The 24,932-nt window shown below is 46.4% G+C and overlaps 1 protein-coding gene across 1 annotated transcript in view; it reads right to left on the reverse strand.

Annotated features, from left to right (window-relative positions):
- SCN4A (sodium voltage-gated channel alpha subunit 4) overlaps positions 1–24,932 on the reverse strand; it is a 95,373-nt gene that overhangs the window by 11,527 nt on the left and 58,914 nt on the right. The window contains exons 16-22 of the mRNA XM_054992505.1: positions 17,589–18,161; positions 5,207–5,339; positions 4,800–4,954; positions 3,394–3,567; positions 2,962–3,084; positions 2,070–2,348; positions 260–313 (exon numbers count right to left, since the gene is read on the reverse strand). Of these exons, the coding sequence (XP_054848480.1) occupies positions 260–313; positions 2,070–2,348; positions 2,962–3,084; positions 3,394–3,567; positions 4,800–4,954; positions 5,207–5,339; positions 17,589–18,161 (1,491 nt within the window). The remainder of the gene's footprint in view (positions 1–259; positions 314–2,069; positions 2,349–2,961; positions 3,085–3,393; positions 3,568–4,799; positions 4,955–5,206; positions 5,340–17,588; positions 18,162–24,932) is intronic.

Raw genomic sequence — 24,932 nt, forward strand, 5'->3', positions numbered from 1 at the left:
TCAAGCCACACGAGCAGCTGCTTGGGGCAGTGCAAGGAGGAAGGTGCCAGTTCACCTAGGGGGAACACTTCACTCCCAGCCATCAGAGGCATCCCTTCTTGGGCCTGCACTGCTCCTCCCTGAGCCCAAGCCAAGGTAACAGTAATGTGAACCCACGAAGGGATGGGGCCCCTCATTACCCTCACCAAGTAGGCCAGATCTGGTCACTTCGGTAAGATGTTTGTAAGGAAGAGCAAGGGGTTTGGCATATCCCAATTACCTCACGGGAGTCCACAGCAGCATACATGATGTCCATCCAGCCTTTGAAAGTGGCCTGTGAAGGGAACACAGAAGAACAGATTCATTCATAGGTAGACTGAACTCTTAGAAGGGGTCACTGAGTCCATGAACACACACAGAAAATACGGAGAAATATTGGAAATTTCCCTTTAGACCAGCCAGGTGAAATATTTTGAAAAAATAAAATGGAAAGGGAAAGAGCCAACCATGGGCACTGGCTTATGATCAAACTTAGGGGTGCCAGCTGTGGCCTAGCATCCCTGGGAGCTTTGGGGGCAGAGTAAGAGGCAGATGTGACATTCTACTACATGTTGATGACATGTCTGAGTAAAAATCCAGACATGACATCAGCACACTAGCTAATCTCTAGAAACTTCATAGTATGGCAATTAGAGGTTCTAGTGCATCAGCTGATATTCGGATTTTCTCTCAGAGCAGGACCACAAGTGACGCCTGACACAGGTTGGACACTTGCCAGCTTCCCTAAAGTTTTGATGGGAAATGTAGGCAGCTTGGTGGAATGTTGGACAAGTGACAGTTGAAAAGTCCATTGGACAGCAGTCAGAGAGTCAAGCTGCAAGACCAGGATGCCTACATTTCCCATCAAAACTTGAGGGAAGCTGACTAGTGTCCAACCTGTGTCAGGCGTCACTTGTGGTCCCGCTCTCAGACAAGAGATCAGCATGTAATGGGATATAATTTCCACACACCCTCCACTGTTCTCCTGTTGGCACCTGAGGTGAGGGTGAGTAGAGGAGCCTTTCAGCAAGAGAACGTCTATTAGAAACGGGCATATGTCATTCTTACTCAAACTAGATGTGATCAGGGCAGCTGTATTTTGGTTAGTGTCCAGCTTAATCATCTATAAAATGGATTGCATGGGGTATGATTTTTATATCAAAAGGGGCTCATGAGTGAGAGGAACTGAACCCCTTCCTTAACTCCCCCATGTTCTATTATCTAGACACTTCTCCCAGCCCCACTCCTTCTGCAGCTAGGGCAAGCGAATAGTACCTGTAACAATAGGACACCTCTGTGGAGATAAAATGTGTGTGTGGGGGGGAGCTCATTATTTTAAAGTTATATTCCCGCGCTGTGCTTTAGATATTAAGGAGGCAGTCATGCAAATGACATGCCGTGTCTATTTTGGTCATGACTTGAGAGAGAGTGTGCAAGCAAACAGGACACAACAGAAGCATTCCAGGAGTTCATATTAAGTGTGGAAGACACCCTGGGGATTCCAAAATCCCATGTCAACCTGGCTTTCCCCGTCATTGTCAAAGGATAAATGCATCTTTTGAATGGTTCTCTTGGGCTGTTTCCACACAGCTTACCTTCCCTCGGAACGACCTGGAACACTGCACAAAAAACGCGGAAGATTGCGTTTTCTCGCGTGAGATTTGTGCGACAGCACATGACGGCGCGTAAATCTCTCGCGAGAAAACGCGATCTTCTGTGTTTTTTGTGTGATGTTCTGGGTTGTTCTGAGGAAAGGTAAGCCGTGTGGAAACGGCCATGGTATCAACATGTGGTACTTACTTACCATGTCCCAGAGTGTCTGAATTTTTTTATTAGATGTGGTCAATAGCATGCCTCATCACTGTGCGTGATGGTGTGTGCGTGCACATATTCTGAAGGAAAGTTCATGACATGGAAACAGAAGAAAGAAGGATTACTCCATGCCAGGCTTTCTAGAAGGAATATTCTCAAAAGTTTTTAAGCATATAGGGGGAAGGTGTTCCTATGGAGAAAAGAGGTCTGTGGGAGGGGAGGGAAGCAAGCAAACTTACCACCTGAAGAAGAGAGAGATAGCCAAGGCCCACGTTGTCAAAATTGACTTTCACGTTGACCCAGCGGATCTGATTGGTGTAGTTGAGGGCCATGCACTCGCTCTTGTTATTCACTACACTGATGTCAAAGAGCTCATCGGTGGTGGTGTTGATGCACCGGTAATACTTCCCTGCAAAGAGGTTGACCCCCATAATGCTAAAGATGAGCCAGAAGATCAAGCAGACCAAGAGGACATTCATGATAGATGGGATGGCCCCCAGAAGGGCATTCACGACCACCTGGTGCCCAGAAAAGAGAGGATTCAGGCTTTAACAGAACTGAGGCCAGATGTGGACATTTTCAGGTTAGGTTTCTTTTAGTCTACAAATGGTAGCAAGGTTGGGCAATGGCTTGCCAAATTCAAAAAACTAAATGCTGCAGTAGCCATAATATGGAAAGCATCCAGGGCCCCCAAATTCTACAGGGTTTTGAGAAACTATTTTCAGTACCAATGCAAGAGGGAGAGGAAGAGGGAGAGGAAGAGGGAGAGGAAGAGATGGAGATGTGCACATGTGTACAATGGCATTCCGTCTGCTGATGAATTGCATCTAAATCTCACAAAACTGGGATTATGGGACCCAGATTATTGCTCTAGGCTTGGATCAGTGACATTAAGCTTCATATGCCCCATTTGCCAAGTGCACTGGATGACCATAAGCCAATCCCACTTTCTCAGCCTAATCTATCTTCCATGGACAGTTGTGAGGATAAAATTAGAGAGCCCATGGAGGGGGGATACAATTGAGACAAATGGACAGTCACAATGACATGTTTTCCAGAACTGCACAAGGAATGGTCCTGGCTTCTTAAAATGCCGAGGGGAAAACCCCAAAGGTCTCTCAACAAACCTACCCTCATGCCTTCAAATCTGGATAAGGCCCGAAGAGGTCTCAGTGCACGGAGCGTCCTAAGAGATTTGATGGCTCCTAGTTCTGAATAGCCCAACCAATTTGCAGTCAAGCTGATGAGAGATACCTGGTAAAGAATCAAAGAACTTAGTGGTAAATCTAACCAAGATGCCAGGAGTAGGGCTGGTATTCCTCACAATCTCCCTAGGAGATGGTTAGCTCATCCCGACCCACCTCCTTGCTTCCCAGATTCCAGTCATTAACCATGCCCTTGACAGAACATGTTTCTCATTCAACCAACCCATATTTTGGGATCAGCGTTTGATATGAAGACATAAAATATCCCTTGACTAAATGAAATTAGTGACTAGCTTTTAGCACAATGCCGTAATGTGCTCCCTCGCAAAAAAAAAAAATCCTGCAAACTGCAACTTACATCAACAATGAGGAAGTCCAACCAGCACCAGGCATTGGTGAAGTAGACCTTGAACCCATAGGCCACCCATTTCAGCAGCATCTCAATCACAAAGACATAGGAGAAGACCTTGTCAGCATACTCCAAGATGGTGCGGATTGTCTGCCGCCGCTCAATATAGATGTCTTCAAAAGCCTGAAAGCAGAAGGGGGGTGGGTGGGAGGAGGTGAAACATCTCATCAGCTATTTATCATCCTTGCTGAGGACTGGTCTTTCCCTACTTGTTTGAACTACCCTCTACAGCAAAAGTTCCTAACCTTTCTGAGCCCAGGAGCACCTATGGAGTTCCAAAATAGGGTTGTGGGCACAGCCATAAAATGGTTGCTGCAAGTGCAGAGCCAGCCACAAAATGGCTACAAGAGGTGAAGCCAGCCACAAAATGGCTGCCACATCTTACTTTCAATCATACAGTGAAGACCCTTATGCTGTGATGGCAGCTGTTACCAAATCAATGTTTTTTTAAAATCTGCACAGCCAGTCAAATCTCCATTGACCAATTAGAAGCCTTGTTGGGCAAAAGACCCATCTGGCCCAGCCCACTTGCTAAAAACATTTGGTAGGTGCCAGAAGTGGTGTCAGTGGGTGCTATGGCACCCGCAAGCCCCAGGTTGGGAATCCCAGCTCTACAGCTTGGGTGTTGCCAGAGACCTCAGCCCTTGGGCACATGCCAAGCAACAAAACCCAAAGGGCACGTGGCCCTTTGGCTCTTAGCCCATGGCCTGTTGCCTGTCATCAGACAAACCAATCAATGAGTCCATCAACTACATTTTGAGAAGGTCCTGTTTATTTGCTTGTCTGCTGGTTTATTTATATGTATTGTAAGTGACTTTAAGTCCCACTAAGAAGAAAAGCAGAGGATAAAAGTAGGCACAACAGAGGCAGATCCATGTGTATAAACACAAACAGAAAGGGAGGGTAGTAGTGGCTTGCAGGTAAGGGCTGCAGAGCTCACAGCCGACAGCCCTGGGCTCTGCTTTTGTTGGAGCTTCTCTTCCCTGTTGAGCTTCAGTCCCAGGAGATGCTTGCCTTAGAGAGAAAAATGCTTACCCAGAGTGGCTACAGGCCAGCCTACTCCTGGAGGAGGCCGCTATTTAGAAGCAGGGGCCTGCTATCCATACATCTGGGGCCTCTGCTCTCTTTCACATCTTGCTTCCTTCTCCTTCCCAACCCTCTTGTCAGATTCCCAAAGACAACATTTAAATTTGAAACTCCTTGAGGTCAGGAACATATTTATTGCTTATGAAACCTGCCAAGTAGATGGAACTGTAATAAATAATGTTAACACTTAGCTCTGCTTCTGGGGCACATCAGCAATGAGAAAACAAGTTCCCCTACTTGTAGCAAGTTCCCCTACTAGTAGCACCTACTAGGGCCCCGCTGCTCAGGAGGATCATGAAGATGATGAAGGTCTCAAACCAATTGTGCTCCACTATCTTGAAACATGTCTTCCGAAGATTCCACCATCTCTTCCCCTTTTCCGTTTTGGTATCAACGTAGAGGCAAGGGCACCTCCGAACACAAGCTGCAGTGGGGAAATAGACAGGCCAAGAGTAGGCACACAGCTGCCCAGGCCCCAGCCTGGCATTTCTGCTACCTTGGCCTGGGAGCCCCATCCCCCTAGACCCAGATGGGGGCACAGATGGCCCTGGCACATGTGCTCTGGGGCTGAGTCTGGACACCAAAAACAGCTTCTAGGACTGTCCTGTAAAGCTCTGGTCTCCTCAAGAGTGGACCTCCCTGTAAGTTGCCGGACTTTGCTAACCAGTTAACCTACCTTCAGTAAAGCATTCCTCTGGCTCATCGTTCTCCACGGCCTCCTCAGCCACGGCTTCCTCCTCCAAGGGATCTGGAGGCTTGTAATCAACCGTGCTGCAGATAGACGACTCTGTCCCATCTGACAGTGGCTTCTAAATGTAACAAAGGAAGAGACAAATGGGACCATCTCAGAAAGGGGCAGCTAGACAGCAAAAAAACCCATCCATTGTAAACATTAAGCCTGGCTAGCGAAAAGTTAGAGTTGGAAAGCTGGAATAAGGACACTGAATTTGTCAAAATGTGTCAAGCTGTTGCTTGATCGATGTGTCCATCAAAAGCTAAATGTTTCAGGACCTCATTACGGGCTTTTCCTCACACTTGACTTATTCCATTATTTTCTTGGCAGTCATTCTGCAAGAATGGGAATCAGTGTGGGCACAGTTTTGCTGCATAGCGGCCATCTCTCTGCATTTTTACAGTTGCAGAGTTGGTTTATTTTCTTCCTCACATGCCTTAAATAGTCAGGATTTTCAGGCAAGGGTGCTTTCAGCATTGGTGGCATCACAGCACCCCTCCCTATTTTTTGCACGTGCATATTGATATATCAGTATATGAGTGGGTTTAAAAAAGAAAGTTTGAAAATGAACACTGCCTATCTTTGCATGGGGAAACTTAAAAGGGGAGCAGCTTCTCCACTCATCCCTAAATGCCCCCACAGTCCAAACCAGAGCACCCTGCCTGGGCCAACCCTGAGCAAGGAAGTGGAGGCCAATACCAGAGGGGCAAACTCAACTCTGTGGGGATGGAGCCTGAAGCAGCAGCAACTATGTTCCTTTCAAACCACATGCCACTTTTTCTGGCACTGGAAGTGGCCACATCCCCCTCCTCTGGGCCATCAGGGCTTTAATAATTTTTAAAAGAAATATCATCACTTCTATATCACTATATCAATATACCATTGTAGTAACAGATGCAGCAGGTTCTCTGAATTTCCAGCTTTCATATTTTTTTTCAATATAAAAAGTAAGTCTCGATCCCCTTCCATTGCAGAGATATGCCTTTTCCCTTGTATCTCTGCAAGGAAAGGGTCTAGACACTTTTTAAAAATGAATGATGGCAACTCAGAGAACCTGCTGCATCTATTATTACAACAGTATATTGATACAGTGATATGGAAGTGATGATCTTTTTAAAAAAAAGATCAAAAATGAAACCAAGGGAGGGGAGGGGTAAAGGAGGCCCGAAGGGGGGAAGAGTAGTTCCATGATGATGATGAATGTCAAACCATCAAAAAGTGGGTTGGAGGTAGGTGGGAGTGGGTGGGACAAACAAAATGCGGAGGAACAAAGGTGACTCAATCAGCTTCAAAAAAAGATTGGGGTAAAAGTAGTGTCAAAAGAACTGAGAAAAAAATCAGGAAAACGACATCAACAAAAGAAACAAAAACAAAAGGCAAAACAAATGTGTGTAGAAAACAGGGAATAAATCGAAGCCGTATGGGGCCAGAACTGCTTTTAGAACTCTGGGCGGAAAACCCCTATATGAGTAACTCCCATGCTGTATGCCTGAGCACAGCTGTGTGCCATGAGATGAAAATTAAGCAAATGAGGGCCTGTCCTTAATAAACAGGAACCACTGCAGCATATGGAGGCTCATGTAGACATTCAACAAGCAGCCGCTTCAGGGAGAAAGTAATTTTACACTTGAGAGTGTTTAAATGATCCCAAAGCTGGGATGCAACAGAATTAACTACTTAGAGGTAGAGTCTGATTAGGTGGAGTCTGATTGGAAGAAGGTAAGGGAATAAGGAAAGCGGAAAAAACCATACCAAGACACAGCAAACAGCTTCTTTTGTGAATTGATACTTTAGGCCCACAAGAATCTTTAATTTTAGAGGGCTGGTCAACAGTAGAACAGCAGGATTTGAGTCCAGTGGCACCTTAGAGAACAGTAAGTTTTTCAGAAATCTTTAAAGAGTCTTTACTGATTCTATTAGTATATTTCTCAGGGCAGGCTCAGGCCTCCAGTGAGCCATCCATGTTGCCACTGCAGAGTGTGCGCGCGCTCTGGTGAGACTGGCAAGCTGATTATGAGGCTGGCCCGAATTAGGTCATATTCAGTGGGGCAAGGGAGAGCAAACTCATAAATTCAGCATTAGTCGCTCCCGCCCATTATTTCTGAACTTTGGTACCGTCAATAACATTGTCTACTTGAACTGAAAGTACCTCTTCCCTACTCCTGCTACCAAGATTCTTTTAACTGGAGAGGGTACATGACCTTCAGCATGCCCAGCAGGTGTTCCCTTACTTAGCTACAGGTCTTCTTTCAACTCCTTTTGGATCCTAAAGCATGGGAATAATGAAACCGGAGGGTTTTTTTCTGTTAGTAAATATGGAATGTCTTGTGAGATAATCAGCTCATAGCATAAGAAGTGTGCAGTGGCTGCTAATTTGTTGCATGGGTTCTAGATCTCTTCCCTCAGGGGAAAAGAGCCCATGTTTCAAGGTTATCACACTTGTCCAGCATTTGAATCACAATCAGCTGTTGCTGGGAAAAAGCAACTCTTTCCTGAGTTATTATGGAGAGCTGCCTGGAATAGGGGAGCATGAGAAAACTGGTACCTATTAGGTAGTAAACAGTGATACTCTCATCGTGCATATCTTGGGAATAGAGCAACGGTGAGGGCTGGCAAAGGAACTGAAACCAACTAGCCTCATGACAAAGTGCACAAAACCTCTTAAAAATGTCATACACCTACCACCTGCAAGTTTGTCTTCAAACTTGTACACTATTTAGGACGGTACCAACTGGATATTACAGAGGATGGGTGGCTGCCACCAACCCATTTCCTTCACAGGCACCTCCCTTGCAATGTCTAGCAACATGCAATGTGTAATCACCATGACCTGCACTGAAAGCTACAGCCAACGCACTGGAACAGAGCTGGAGGCATTGCAAGGGAGGCAATGATGTCATGTCACATGTTTCTTTCATCATACGTCCTGGGGAGACGTGGGTTGGTGGCAGCCACAAAGTAGAGCATCTCCATTACTTTCCATAATGTATCACATTACCGAAAGCTGAAGGGGACAGGCTTGTAAAAGTGGGTAGCTTATAAGGCTGTCACTCGTATTGTACATATTTCCTGGTATACTACATTTTTAAAAACGGCCCAGATTTTCAAATGATTATGTGTAGTTTTAGTGCCAAATCACAGCTACTGACCAAGACATAATGGATATTGACTGTGGGTATTGACTGCAGAACGAGGAATGTATCTCCTCAAATTCTGATGTGTTTCTTTGGTTTTAGGTGCAGGAGATGGCTAAGGCAAGTGGAGCAGCACAAAATCAGAGACACAGCAATGGAGGGGATGAGGCAGATCCCCAAACATGATTGATGAGGCCAAAAAAGTTGCTCTTGCAGGCCCATGAGTGGTAAAGGGCAGGGGGTCACACTGGTGTCAGAGAGGCTGCCACTGTTCACTGTGACAGGACATAAACACTGAAGGACTAACACTGCTGATAAGCACGGGATTCATGTACCACAGTACGAATGATGACTGTAAGGACCTTGACGTCTACCCCTGAAAAAGCAGACCTCTATAGCCCAACCAGACAGGCAAAGAAAAGGACAGACAGTCCACTCTCTAGTGATGAAGGCTCTTGGCCTCTGGTTTGAACATATTTATCAGTGTCAGTATAAACAGACTTCAAACAGTGGCGTGAAATCAGTTTGCAACTTAACAAGTGTCATATTTTCACCACCAGTCCCTCTCCTGTATTGCCCTACACACTTCAGCTCACATTGATTGTTCCCATGAGAAGCAGTACATTTTTTGAATGTACTTTTCATAACTGGATTTGTTTCATAACATCATAAATGCCACCATCACCTGCCTCTTGTTAGTAAGTGTGCTTCAATTGCCCAGTACATTTTGAAAGCGCTTAAGTGTACTGTTGTATATTCCGTGAAAGGGTGTGGGAGGACTGGAAGGAGGCATGTTGCTCTCTGAAGAACACTGGCTTCTGAAATCAAGGAACTGATAGCAGACCATGACAGAATGTCTTGCTTCAGGCTTCCCTCAGGAACTACACCATCGTGTTCAGTTGACAGCTTGAGCTTGGATAGGGTCCACACGATGTAATTCATCTCAACCTTCCTGTCATCATATTCATTTATGAGATATAGATCTCAATCCAGAAGGTACACAAATGGTGCAGTTTCCATTACAGATGAGGCACAAGCTTTCGAGAATCACAGCTCTCTTTGTCAGATGCATCTGACGAAGAGAGCGGTGATTCTTGAAAGCTTATGCCTCAATAAATTTGGTTAGTCTTAAAGGTGCTACTGGACTTTTTACTATTTTGCAACTACAGACTAACATGGCTAGCTCCTCTGGATCTATTAGAGATGAGTTATAGAATGTAGTTAGTTCTGACAAGGAGTTGGTATTCAAATATTCTGGAACCACAATAAACTATCATTCTACATAAAGAGGACTTCACAGTATGATGTTCAGGAAAGTTTTGATATAGTTTCATGGCTTCCTCCAAAACCCGATAAAGTATGTGCCCTGTGGCAAAAACACTCTCAGCTTCTGGCATGACCATCCTTTGCTATGCTGGCTGGAAGTCACATTTGCCACAGAAACCATCTTCCATCCTAGCCCAGGGTAAGGCTTGCCGGTGCTGACATCAGCAGTTGTGCACAGCTGCAAAGAGCATTGCTTGATCTACATAACCAACTATTTCCTCTGTAGGAACTGATGACATGAAGTACATATCTGGCAAAGTAGATGAATGGCAAGTGCATGATGCATATCCTTGGAGTGTACATTAGATATTTGGAGGATGGGGAAGTCATTGGAAACACAGGTGTACTCAGTTTTAATGGGCATTAAGATAAACTCCACCAGAATGCCCCTTTAGTGCATATGAAATATGTTAAATGGAAACTGATGGCAAATCATTTTTCTATGCTTCTCCCATTTGTCAAAAAGAGTCCAGTAGCGCCTTTAAGACCAACCAACTTTATTGTAGCATAAGCTTTTGAGAATCACAGTTCTCTTTGTCAGATGTGATTCTCTGTGATTCTCGAAAGCTTATGCTACAATAAAGTTGGTTAGTCTTTTAGGTGCTACTGGACTCTTTCTGATTTTGCTACTACAGACACGGTACACGGTACACAAATGGTGCATGGCTAACTCCTCTGGATCTATCTCTCATTTGTGAACATGTTCAAACAAAGGGCTGAAAGACTTCATCACTCTTATGTGGGCTTTCTGTCCTCTTCTTTGCCTGTCTGGTTGGGTTGCAGAGCTGGTCTTTCAGGGGTAGATGTCAATGTGTTCTCCTTAAGTTATCATTTGCTAACATGGCACACAAATCCTGTACTTGCCAGTATTGTCAGTCCTTCAGTGACTATGTCCCATCACAGTTACAGCCTCTTGGACACCCTTATACCCCCCCCCTTTCACTACTTCACCACTAATAGGCCTGCAAGAGCCACTTATTTGGCCCCATCAATCACTTTTGATGTCACTTTCCCAGCATGATGTGTGAGAGTGTGCGCATGTGCACTCCCCCCTGGTGCTTTTCTCCCACCACCACCTAGGTGAACGAGGCTGGCGGCCAGCAGAAGGGGGGGGGCAGGGGACTGGCAAGCCTAACTGTCCAACAATTATGATCTTAGTCTTGCTTTCCTCATCTTACATATTTATTTGACATATTTGTATTCTGCCTCTCATCAAAATAGCTGAGATTAAATAGCTGTGTCTGTGTATATGTCAAGGACAAGACAGAAGTGCTACTGATGAGCCGAAGGTCTGACCTGAGATTTAAAGTGTCACCCATTCTGGATGGAATTGCACTGCCCTTGAAGGAATAGGTTCATAGTTTGAGGGTGGCTCTTGGATCCAGGCCTACTGCTGGATATGCAAGTGGCAGCTGTGGCCAGGAATGCCTTTTACCAGCTTCAACTTGTTAGCCAGCTGTGACCTTTCCTGTGCAGAAAAGATCCGGCCACTGGTGCATGCCCTGGTTACATCTAGATTAATCACTGCAATGTACTCTACGTGGGGCTGCCCTTAAACAATGTTCAGAAACTTCAGTTGGTGCAGAATGTTGCAGCCACGGTGTTCACTGGAGTGGGCCGCAGAGAACAAATCACTCCGGTCTTGGTTCATCTATACCAGCTCCCAATTTTTTACCAGCACAATTCTAGGTACTGGTGCTAACATTTAAAGCCCGATATGGTTGGAGACCAGCATACCACCTACTCCCTTATAAACCTACCCTACCACTGTGGTCATCTTCAGAGGCCCTACTTTGACTGCCCCTGCCTTCTGAGATGAGTAGCAACCCCGGAGGGGGCCTTGTTGGTTGTGGCACCAAAACTCTGGAGCTCTCTCACCAAGCAGATTCGTCTGTCCCCCTCTGTTGTCATCTTTTGCCAGTGAGTGAAGTATTTTCTTTCATTTGGTGTACATTCAGTGATCACTCTTTTGTGCTCAGTGTTTTAATTGTTTTGAATGTTTTAATTGTTTTTATGTCTTTGTAGGTTTTTAAGCTCTGTTTTTAACTGTTTTAATAACTTTCCGTTGATTTTAATGGTTTTAGGATAGGATTTTAGTATGTATATTTTGATTGGTTAGCTGCCTTGTTGGCCCTTATGAGGGCAGAAAGGCAGGACATTAATTTTGTAAAATAAATAAATAAAAGGTTTGGGTGTGGCCTACATTTCCCCCATTTGGATTCCACAGGCTATACTCCTGGGAAATACCACCACCTGCTGGCAAATATGTAGGCAGCATACTGGGGTGCAGAGTCTTGTGCAAGTCCTTTGGAACTTGGCAGAGCAGTAATCCAAGGTAGTCGAAACAACTGTGAATTGCATCAGTCTGGATAGCCCACAGGTGACCCTTCAGCTTATGCACTTATATGGTTTATTTCCACCTGTGTCTGTACCAATTCTGCGGCCAGGTTCTTTTTCCTAAATCCATTTTTCCCACCAGCCTTCATTGCTCCTTTTATGTTGGCCTGTTGTTAGCCACAAACTGCAGCATGATCCATGCCAAATGACCCAAGTTATAATTAATAGAGCCAAGATCCATGCTCCAAGGAGCTCGGTTAGCTCAAACATTTACAGCTCATCTTACGCTGAAGAGCTTTTAGGTCAAAGTTTATCCCAGTTCAGAAACTGGGGTGCAGATACCATTGGCCCCACTTCAGAGCCCATAAACTTCTATCACCCGTATCTGCCATTCCTTCCCCCAACAGCCCCTAAGAAAGTCCTAGAAGAATGCCAAGGAGTTGTGTTTTCAGAAACTTTAAACTGCTGCAAACTCAGAATCAAGCTAAAGCCAGGGGACCAGCAAGAGAGTCTTGGAAGGGATGATTTAGTGGGGTCATCTAACCAAAAAACATAAATCCTTTTAAAATTTGGACAAACATTTAATGACTAGGAATGTAAACAAGGCCTTTTTTCAATTTGTTTTTTTTAAAATAAATTTTGCTTTCTGTCTTGAGCCTTTGGTGGGGTGGTAAGGTTTTTTTATAAAACCCGCTTCGATAATAATGAAAGAATCCAAGGTAAGTCTAAATGTCCCTTAACAGTGCTTACTAGAACTCCATTCTGCAACTGGTTTCCAACGTCTGAGTCTCCGTAGGGGATGTGCGCATGAAGATCCATGCTAAATCTAAGCCCATGTTCTGTAATTTGCATCAGTATGCTGAGCTTTGGAAGTAGTGCCTCCCTATTTGCTGGGGGAGTGGGAGAGCTGAGCTGAGCTCTTTCCCATTGTATGGAAGGCTCTTAGGAGTGCAGAGCTTGGACCATGCATCTTACTCTTTATCCCCCTTAGGTCTTATTTCCCCAGAGACACAATCATAGTCCCTGCAGGAAGGAAACCAGCTGGAAGCCAGCTGGAATTGGCACTGGAACCCTGTTGATCTCCAACAGCCATAGGGACAGACAGGTTGAAGTGTCCCAGGTGCATAGACTGCAGGGGCTGGAGGTGCCTGACTCTGAAAATCTAAGCTATGTGGATGTCCCCTCAGGTTCTACGGGTCATGGCCAGATTTCAGAGGACTACGTTAGCCGTGCCCAAAGGCTTGGCGCATGCTTAGTGCTGGGTTTGGTGCAGGGAGGGTTACTTCTCAGAGTGACATCCACTCAACCATCCACTCAAGCTGAAACAAACATCAGAAGAGTTCCTCTTCAGTTGCAGAGTGGGGCATCCCTGACCTGCACATCCAGCATTGTATGGCCATTCATTGATTCACCAGGCATGTTGCAAATTCTGTGCCATCTCAACAAGCGATTTGGATGTGAGTGGCTGCAGGATTACCAAAGGCAGCTGAATAAGACCTCCTGGGCTGAGCATTTGTCCCTCCCATTCTGCAAAGCCGAGGTGTGGCCAGAGGTGCAAGCCTTTGGTTCTTTGTCTGTGGCCCATGTGTGTTGTTCTGGCAGAACTAGCATCATCTTGGCAGAGGCTTATAATCTACTTGAAGTATGTACTGGGGAGGGGGCAGTTGGGGGTATATATGTTTTGATAACTTGTATTGTTATGTTTATTTCCTTTAGTAAGCCACGTGGGAGTCCCAATACGGGAGAAAGTGGGATAAAAATATTCTAAATAAATAAATAACCCACAGCAACAAAATATTCGTCATTTTACATTTACAGGGCCAAAGCTTGTGTGAAATAGTGTATAAGGGTCATGAAATGGGTTACAGATGGAATTTTAAAAAATAAGATATTCAGACACTGAAGGGACGTGCCAAAGATGCTCTGCAGCTGAGGTGCCATTTAACTGTCCTAGCCTGTATATGCCCAGTTGGCTTTTGACTTCTTTTTACCTATTGAGCAACTGATTCCCTCTTCCTTTATCACAAACAGCTTCAAAAATTCCTCACCATTCCAAAGGAACTCACAATGTGGCATGGAGAGGGGTGGCTGCTTGAGAGTCACAAGTCCAAAAGTTTCCTTGAGTAGCAGTCCATGCTAATAGATCATCAGAATATTTGGGTAACTTTTAAAATCCTTTCTCCAGAACAAAGAGTGTATTAAAAAGCACTCATTGCTGCAAACAGAAACTAAGGTAGGAGACCAAGACTCCTAGAGCATACCCAAAGCTCAGTTTACAAATTCAAAGACTGCCACTGTTTTTCAAGCATCGGGGGAATCTCAAATGTAAAAAATTTGAGCTACCTTTGTAGGAAAATTTTGCCTGGAGTGATAGGAACCTGCCACTAGAGGCCGCTTTAACACAGTCCCATCATGATGGAATCTGGCAGGGAACCTTCAGCTGTCAACAGCAGGGGAGAGGAATTTCTAACATGAGTGATGCTAGGGCTTGTGTCTTCCTGGAAGCCCTATCCTACACAGTCTATCCTCCTCCTATGATCAGCACTAGAAGCAGGTTCTGGTGCTGTGAAAAGAGAGGCGTTGGAGCACCAAGCGACGACAGGCCCTCCAATATGGCAGTCCTACTCTAAATGACAGATGGGTTGGGTGTTCACGGAGTCAATCATAAAAACTGCAGAAAGGGAAAGACACTCTGCATATGCTCAAAGGCATCTTATGCAGGCACTCCACACATTCCCCAGGCCTTTCCCCCCTGCTGGCCAAGTGGGTGATGGTGGGGGGCAATTAGAGGCTGGGAGCAGGGGATCCTGTGCTGCCCTATCTGAGAGACTCAAGTTTGAATCACCACTCTGTAGTGCAAGCTTGCTGGTGGCCTTGGACCAGTTACGTATTCTCAGCCTAACTTTCCTCACGCAGTTGTTGTGAGGATAAAAAGGAAGCAAGAGGGATGATGTAAGCTGCTTTTGATGCCATTATGGGAACGGTGGATATAAATAAAGTGAATAAATAATATATCTAGTGGAAGATGAAGGACAAATAAAAGGTATGTTGGTGGGTGGGTGAGAAGAAGAGAAGTAAGCAGGGAAAGGTGAGCATATGGGGGGGGGGTTCCAGGGAGGAGACCCCCAAGATTTTCTGGGTGTCTGAAGAAAGGAGTTCTGACTCTTGAAAGCGTACATCTTGGTCTCTTATGTGCCACTTGACTCAAATTCAATGTGGAGAAGGGGATACAGGGGCAACTGAGGTGCTCCCACAAGTCCTTGGGGGTTCCCTACCAAGAAACTGGGCCCAGTCTGGTGGTCAGTGCTGAGTGAGTGGGCTGGCCTCACAGCTGGCACCACACAATGAGGCCACAGTTTTCCCAGGTAGAGGGGGAGGGCAAGGAGGGAAAGCTGAAGGCAGGGGGCAGATAAAGGTAAGTTGGCTGGTGAGTGGGAAGAAAAGGAGAAAGCAGGAAACGGGAAGAGTCTATGAGGGCCTTCAGGGAAATGAAAGTGAAAACAGTGGAGGAGGGGAAAATGAGATGTTCCCTACAAGTCATTGCAGGTTCCTGCTTGTAAACAACAATTGCTTGGGGACTAACAATGGGAAAGGGCTACTGTCTTCATGCCCTGTTGGCGTGGTTAGCAGAGGAATTTATCACGTCATGTTGGGAGGTGAAAAGGCCATGGGTTCCTCTGCATTTTCCTAATGAACAGCTGCTCTTTGCGGGTATGTACCACACAGAAGATCTAACACAATGCAGGGCTCTCAGGGCTGTGTCAGGTACAGAGTACCAAGGTCAGATGAGAGGATTGTCCCTGACTCAAAGCCATTCTCTCCATAAAACTGGCTGTTGCTGGAGGTCTTCATTTTAACCCTAATCTGCTATTGGGTGAGACACAGGAGGGGTTGCATGTGAGAAGTTGATAATGTACACTTCCATAGTCCAAAGGCAGTAACAGGGAACATGACACGGCCACAAAGAAAGGAGGACTTGGCCGAGAGGCAACTGGGTGTAACCCGTGTGAGTGTTTTAGCTTTTCAGGCTTGTTTAAAACTGACTGGAGGGAGGAGCAGAGGGAGGCCAGTGGGATGAGGAAACTTGCTGAGGGCCCTACAATTAGATCTAGTGTTAATACCTCGGTGGGGATCATCTCTGGGCATGTGATGGGTCCTGGGAGGTGTCTGGGCAGTGAGGCCTGAACACGCAGCCCTTGAATCTCAAAGGCATTGACTGAACCTGCTGGGGCAGGAGGCAGAGTGCTAGGAACGGGTCTCGGGAACTGTATAGGGGAGCGGGCTGTAATGTAAGGACCAGGAGGCACTGCAAGATTTCCAGCAGTGGATTTGCCAGCTTTCGAATTGAGAAATCTAGGCTCTTCCCCCCGACCTTGAAGGCCTCAGCAAAAGGTCCACGAGAGCATAATGTTAACAAGGGTTTGGAAACCTCTGCTGGTCCAGAAAGCAGCAGCAAAGTTGCTCATAACATGCTGGGTCCCCAAGAGGTGGCGGGCTGGCCATTTAACTTACAGGGAATGCTCCCACTGGACCACTGCCGTGGAGGGCCACGAGCAAGCACACCCAAGTTCTAGTGAGTCTTCCAGAGCCTCAACTCAGACCAAGAAACGGCAATGGAAATTGGTGTCAGTTCACCAGTTGTCTTTTCCTGCTCTGCTGCCAGTTTCCAGGCGAGCAACAGGTCTGCTAATCCCCATTGTTTGCACTGCTGTAACTCCTGCAGCACTGGCCTGTAGGAACCCCAGGGGCCAGTCAGCCTGCCTTGCTCCAAAGCCACTTTCACTTCCCAGTTCCTGGCTGAATTAGTTACCAGTTATTTTCTAGGTTCAATTCAAAGGTCAAAGTCTTAAATAGTTGGACCCTAGATAAGACTAAGAATGCCCCCTCTCAAGTGTGCTCCTCAAGGGAATCAGAAGAAAACCCACTGCAACTCTCTCTGCCCTAAAGGGTGAACATAGATCCAGTGGTTGTCCATCCATGAGGGGAGATGGCAAGGACTGGAGCTGATGCCCACCTAAGTAGTGGAGAAGGAAGAGTTGGCACTCCTGAAGAGTGAATGGCTGCTGCTGGCAGCAAATGCTGATACCTACCCTGGAAGTGCCACACAATTCGGGAGGCTGCCTGTTACTGGCATCATCTGTTCTCTCCCCCTTGCATGACATCAAGGAGGGGGAATGGCTTCTGGGGCAGTCTTCAGAGAGGACCCAATCCTTGCTACTACTCAGAGGAGGAAGGGCTGAGAAGTGGCCATTTCTAGAACTGGGTGGTAGTAAATGAAGCTTGCTAGGAGTCAGCAGTGGGCTTAGCTTTGGCACTGGGCCCTTGGCAGTGGGTTGAATATGCCAATCCCTGATCACATGGGAGGCTTGGTAAGGATAGGCAAGGCATCTTTGTTCACTAGGAATCTCAAGGAACCCCCAATAAGCACCCAAGGAACCCAGTTCCAAGGAGCACAATTGAAGAACCACCAGAACATCCTACCTCCTCATCCTGTTCTTCCCCTCTCCCCATTGGGATCCAAGACTCACCTTGGTGTCATCGGCAGTCTCTTCCCCGGTGTCTGTTTCATCATAAAGGTCAGACTCCTCAGAGGCTATTGGGACATGAATTGTCAGGTTGGGATTGTTAATGAAGTTCATGTGATCCAACTCATCGATGAATGGTGCTCTTTTGGCTATGCCATCCAAGTAATTTGATTTGGAGTCCTGCTGAAACCGATTAATGACCGGCTCTTTTTTGGCTATGCCATCAATATAATCCGATTTGGAGTCCTGGCTCATGTCCACATGGTTCAGATCATCAATGACTGACTCTTTTTTGGCTATGCCATCCTTGTAGTCCGATTTGGAGTCCTGGCCCATCTCTATGTTGTTGAGGACAAAGTTCTCCTTCTTGCTGTCATCCTGCTCCTTGGCTGGTTCCTTCTTCCCCTTCCACTCCCGGTGAAGTAGCCGGAAGACTTGCTGCTTTACGAAATCAATCCCCCGTGTGATCCTGCCAATTGCAATCTGCAAATTATTCATCTCACCATCATCATCAGAGGCTGCCAGGCTATCAGCACTGAAGGAACTGAGCAGCAAAGCCAAAAACAGGTTGAGGACCTGTGGGGGGCACACACAAGAGACGCTGTTTTAAAAACGGGAAAGAAGCTTTCTTAGAAATCAGGACCATGTCAAAAATCAGATCCTGTGGTCAACAGCTCAGAGAGACACACAGAGAGAAACCACCAAGGCCAGAGTAATAGAAAACACAGAACAAACGTTTAAGACCAGTAGCACCTTAAAGAAGTTCAAAATTTCACGGGGTATAAGCTTTTGTGAGTCAAAGCTCATGTGAAAAACATGCAGGGAAGCACCACTGAATCAGTAGTCCTCATAGCCTCATACGACTGTGAACAAGCAAGGCTGTAGGTAACAAGTGCTACACATTTTATACTGAAAGTTTTGTTCTTTCATTAGTAAAATCTGTAAGCATCATGCAAAACAGAATGCATCTGCTTATTTTGCAAAAGTTATGTTTCTAGAAGTTGTGTCCTCATCTCAGACATCTCATATCAGTTTTGTTCAAATTCGTTATTGAAGCCATAAGGACTAGAAGTGTTATTTTTTTTTAAAAAAGGAAAAAGATATTCTCAGGATGAATCCTGCATGTAGGCCCTCTGGAGCAGTGGGGAGTCTTCCGCCTGACTACCTGCTGTCCTGTCTACCCTCTCCTGAGGGCTCACCACAGGCCTCAGAAATGGGAGAGAAGGGGTGGGTTGCGTCACCCTGAGCCTACACTGCTTCTGCCTGAGATCAGTCTCAGTAACCTTCTCTCTCTCTATTCTGTGGCTGCTCTTTTGTCACTCCTCCCCAGAGCCCTCTTTTTATCCTCCCCTCGTTCCTCAACCCCATCCACCTACCCCCTCTCAGGTCTGGGTCAGCTGAATGGTCAAGGACGGGTGTAACTTCAGGGGGATTCCCCACCCCATGTTTCCTGACAGACCAGGACTTTGAGTGGGGATCCCCTGCTCCCGCCCACACTCCCGCCCCCACTTACTTGGCTGGTGGGCAGGCACACTTCTCTGGGCGCCCCTTCAGGTGGCACGGGGCGCCCCTTCAGGTGGCGCAGTGCGCCCCTGGGTGGCATGCTCCTGTGCCCACAGTGGCCTAATTCAGGCCAAATTGCGCCCAATTCAGGTCGAATCGCACCTCGCAGCGGACCAATTCAGCCCCCTGGTTAGCACAGCTGTGCTTCCAGGCCACCCTTTGACCCGCACGATGATGTCACTTCCAGGAAAAGAAAACCGGGGATGCTGCAAGGCCAGGCTCCGGATCTCCGCCAGATGAGTCAGGGGGCCTGGCAAACCTAGGCAGAAGTTGGAGGCTTTTCTACTGCCATGTAGAGGCCTGATGAGGGGGCTGCTTGCTTGATTTTGTAGGGTTTCCAACCTCCATGTGGGACCTGGAGATCTCCCAGAATTATAACTGATCTCCAGGTGATAGAGATCAGTTCTCCTGAAGAAAAGGGCCATTTTGGAGGGTGGACTCTATGACATTATAACCTGCTGAGGTCCCTCCCTGCTCCGAACCCTGAAAATCTCCAGGAATTTCCCAGCTTGGAGCTGGCAACTCTACTGACTCTGTGTGGGCAGTGAGCATTTGCTGCTGCTTGCTGCCCAGGCCTTTGTCAGAGCTCTTCTGTGGGACTGACAGATGAGTCAGAACCTCCATGGGCATCTTTGGGTGGGCTGAGGGTCCTGGGAGGCTGAGGCATGGGCTGGGGGCGTCCCCAGACACTGCACTTTGTTAATAAACATGAGTCTTATATTATGTATTCTGTGCATTAATTTAGTTCTCATTTGTCAGCCAGAGGCTCTCAGGCAGCCATCCATCCATCACTAAAGCACGTATAAAAACTGTCAAAAGGATAAAATACTCCAGACACACATTTAAAACAAACAATTACAGTTGAAGTTTTATCAGGCAACCAAATTCGTTCCTGACTAGAAGCTTGCTTCCTCTGCAGGACTGGAGTAGTTGCGTGGAATACATAGATGCTTGTACTTGAGCGTCTGTTGAATCAAATTTGTGTTCCTCCCCAAAACTATCACAAATCTGCCATTTTCTCCAGGAGAATTGATCTCTATAGTCTGGGGATTGGTTGTAATTCCAGAAGAACTCCAGACCCCACCTGCAGGTTGGCAACTCTACAGGAAAGCCAGATTCATTCACAAGATTTTTTTTTTTAAAAGAAAGAGCGCCAAGCCCCATTTTCAGCACCCTCTAGTTCCTAGCAGATTTCCATCCAGAGCAGCCCCTTGGGTTCTAAGCTCCAGATTCAGAATGCTTTCAGACAGTTCTCCAGGTTTAGGAATATTGAATGTGAAGGTCCAGTCCAGGTGTTTTTCCTATAATCTTTTTCTGCTGGACTTCTGAATGGTGGCAGGAGGCAAGGGCTTGCAGCAAGCCTAGTTGTTGCAATATAAAGCACTTCCTTTGAGAAAAAAGTATGGGGTTATGTACAACTGATGGACTACTGGCTTTTTCTTCACTGTGTGAATATGGACTTGGATTTGGAGCTCTGTAACTTCAGAGAGTGTGTGCACTATGTCCGACCTGCAGCATACAAAATTAGAGTAGGAGAAAGGACCCAAAGGGGCTTGACAGTAGATGAACCTGCACATAGCAGAGGGCACGCAGAAGGAAGATGGACCTGAAGGGACTCCACAGGGCAAAATCGTATCCCCTGTGTTATTCAACTTGTATGAAAAGCCTTCAGGAGAAATAATCTGTAGCTATAGAACTGGATGTCATCAATACGTGAATGACACCCAGCTGTATTTCTGTCTGTATCTCTAGCCAAATCCCCTGGTGATGCAGTAGAGGTTTTAAGACACTGCCTAATTGCTGTAGTCAAATGGCTGAAAGCAAACAAACTGAACCTGAACCCAGACAAAATGGAAATGATGCTGGTTAGGAAAACTGAACTCTTGAAGGACATTGTGCTCCCGACTTGTGATGGGGTTCAATTGACCCTTGCTGACTCGGTAATACTGGATCTAGCACTGCTGCTAAAAAAGCAAGTTAACGAAGCAGCAAAAAAGGCCTTCTTCCAACTCAGTCTAGCTCAGAAGATGGCCCCCAGCCCCCTACCTTGACATGGCTAGTCTGACCACCTGGATCCACACCATGGTAACATTAAGACTAGACTGCTGTAATGCGCTTTACAAAGTCAACTTGGAGACTCCAGCTGGTGCAGAATGCCTCCGCTCAATTATTGTTAGAAGTTAGGCAGAGCATGCATATTACTCGCATTTTGCAGTCACTCCATTGGCTACTCATCAGTTACTGAGCTCAGTTCAAAGTACTGGCTATCACTTATAGAGCCCTTCATGGCCTTGGTCCCCATATCTATGGGACTGCCCCTCTCCCTATGCTTCAGCACAGCAGCTTTGCTCATCTGAACAGGGCCTTCTCTAGGTACCATTCTGCAAATAGGTAAAATCAACAACTGGTCATGCACACGCTTTCTCTGTAGCAGCCCCCACCTTGTGGAATGGCATGCCTGAGGAGGTTAGGAAGGCTTACACTCTCCTGGCTTTCCACAAACTATGCAAAATTGAGTAATTCAGGAGGGCTTTTTTACACAGGTAGGAAAAGCTGTAAAGGTAAAGGTAGTCCCCTGTGCAAGCACCGAGTCATTACTGACCCATGGGGGGATGTCACATCATTGTGTTTTCTTGGCAGACTATTTATGGGGTGATTTGCCATTGCCTTCCCCAGTCATCTGAGCCCCGTGGTGCAAGCTGCAGTACTGCAGCCCAAGCTCTGCTCATGACCTGAGTTCGATCCTGGCAGAAGTCAGGTTCAGGTAGCCAGCTCAAGGTTGACTCAGCCTTCCATCCTATCGAGGTCAGTAAAATGAGTACCCAGTTTCCTGGGGGTAAAATGTAGATGGCTGGGGAAGGCAATGGCAAACCACCCCGTAAGAAAAAGTCTGCCAAGAAAACGTCATGATGCGACATCCCCCCGTGGGTCGGTAATGACTCGGTGCTTGCACAGGGGACTAGCTTTCTCTTACCTAGGAAAAGCTGTATTGGCAGGAAATGGATCAGAAAGATTTTTCGTAAAAGATTAGGGACTGTAGGTTATACTACTGCGTACCCTCTGTCGCTGTTAATATGCTTCAACTAGGTAACTTCTGCATCATTCAACATGCCATGTTTAAATTGTCCATGCTTTGTTTCAGCATTGTTTAGTTCTGTATCAGATTTCTGCTTGTTTTTGAATTTTATGCTATCCAAAGCCTATTGCATTGTTTATTAGATGTCGCATTAACTTATGCTGTGTACATTGAGATGGCAGGAACAGAAATTGCTGCTTAAGTTCACCCCAGCTCATTTAGTATTAAGCAAAATTCTCTGTTTGTACAATATAAAAGGTCCACAGTCCGTGTCCAGAGAACTTAGACTATACAACGTTAGACAAAGAGCAAGCAAGTGACAATGAGGAATAAACTGGGACAGGAGGCAATGGAAGAGCAGGAAAGGAGAGGCTAGGGATACAGCGGCCAGTATCCAGCCACTTCACTCAGGGTCACTCCACACATTACTTCTTTTACAAGTTCTCCACAGAGCCAACCCATGCCCCACACAAACATGTCACCTCAGGAGACTGGCTTCTAGAAAAAAACGAACATACAAATGGGCTCAGAAAGCTGCCTATGGGGAAGGGAGAGCTCCTGCCTTTTTCCCAAGTCCCCCCTCCTATGCAAAAACAGCACAGGGCGGGTAGTTTTCCCCTTGAGCTGATGTGTGCCTGTGCAAAGCATGGGTGGCTCTATGGAGAACTCATAAAAGACGTAATGTGTACAGTGACCTTCAGCCAAGTCTGGAACTCTCCTCTGGCCTAAGTAGCATCCCTCCAACAGAAGTAGTTGTTCCATTTGTGGAAGAACTGCTTTCATTGGAGGAAGTGTCCCAGCTTGGCTGAGCAGAGTGGTAGGATACAAGCCAATGCAGGAAAGGTTATGCCAGAGAACTGGGCATGGAAGTAAGAATGGCAGTGCGGCTGATATAGAAGGAGAGTGGATAACATAGCATATCTCTCTCTCTCTCTCTCTCTCTCACCAGGTCTCAGGGCCATCCAGTGAAAATCATTGGGTAGTAGATTCTGCGCAGACATATGCAGTCCTTCACACAATGCATACTGGAGGGGCAATAGCCACTGGCCTATATGGGCTATCATGCTGGCACAAATTCATGGCAGACAAGACATCTGGCAATTACTATTGGCCATGACCGCTAAATGGAGCCTCTACACTCCTGGTGGGGCAAGCTATAGGAGAGTACTATGCCCTCCTGTTGCCAATAGGACACTTCCTGGAGGCACCATGGTCTGACCAGCAAGGCTAGTTCTTCAGAGGTGCTGGAGGTCAACTGCAGGCTCCCTCTCCACCCCATCAAAGATCCCTCCCCCTGCTTGCCCCCATCACTGTCACAACAGGCACCATTGGGTCTACCATGTACAGTAACATCAGCAAGAAAGTGGAATGTGTTTGCTGTGAGAAGCCAGAGTCCTGCCCTCCCACAGCTGTCAGTATTTGTGCCTCTCCCCTGCCAGGAGCACATTTGAGACGGGGCTTTGCTGATATTCAAGGTCATGGCTGTTTGCACATGGCTCATGCCTCATGACTTAACTCGGACCTTTATATAACCCCCTTTGCTTTCATCGCAGTTCTTGGATGCTTCTCTTAAGCATCAGCTACAAGAAATTGCTGCTGTCTGTAACCCTAAAGGCTGTTCAAGTTGGTTCCTTCCTCTACCAAGTGACTTCCGCATCTTTCCTCTTAATAGCCTGCAACGGAAATGCCAAAAGAAAAATGACGACTGGATCAGTGACGCCAAAAATATGTCAAGTGTTGAGGCCAGAGAACACAAAATTCCAAAAATGAGTTGGGAGGGGCTGAAGCCAGGCTGAAAGCAACAAATTCTGATGTGGAATTATTTCCCCCAATCCCAGATGAGTGCATATGCACTTATTTTGTGGTGATGGAGATGCATTCTGTACATTCTCAGAGGCTCTTGGTGTAACACAAGGGAATTGGATGGACTTTGATGCTTGGCTACAGTGGGGAGGGAGGTACCCTCCTTTCTCCTACACAGCTTGACCTGCCCATTAAAATGTCACTGGAAGCACTATTCAGTTTTCTAGTACACATACATATAAGCATTTCGTACACTGGCGTGTGGTTATCTCCCTGTCTCTTGGCTGTAATGGCCCTTTTAATATACATGTACCCCCTAAAGGACATGGCAGCAGATAGCATCCTAAGCCTACCCCACATAGTACAACTTCTTACAGATTGTTTTTTTAATTGGCAATTGCTGTATCACTCTAAGAATTACCAATTTTTTTTAAAAATCCCCAAGAGGCCATCCAGTGGTGCATGGGAGGGGGAATGGCAGCTGTGGGAGAACGAGTTAAAAAAAAATAACATGATGTAAGCAGAAACTGCAAAAATACACTGACTCCCACTCACATGATGTGCAGACATGGTTTGACTACCCTTTTTTATAAAAGACCATATCAAACCTAGTCTGGGAAAGACTGATGCAGAATGGAGGAAAATCTAGATATCGGACAGTTTAAAAAAGGTACAGGTGCAAGCACTGAGTCGTTACTGACCTATGGAGGGATGTCGCATCACGACGTTTTCTTGGCAGACTTTTTGTTACGGGGTGGCTTGCCATTGCCTTCCCCAGTCATCTACACTTTACCCTCAGGAAACTGGGTACTCATTTTACTGACCTCAGAAGGATGGAAGGCTGAGTCAACCTTCAGCCGGTTACCTGAACCCGGCTTCTACCAGGATCGAACTCAAGTCGTGAG

Source organism: Eublepharis macularius, chromosome 12 (assembly GCF_028583425.1).
Source record: "Eublepharis macularius isolate TG4126 chromosome 12, MPM_Emac_v1.0, whole genome shotgun sequence".
Lineage (NCBI taxonomy): Eukaryota > Metazoa > Chordata > Lepidosauria > Squamata > Eublepharidae > Eublepharis > Eublepharis macularius.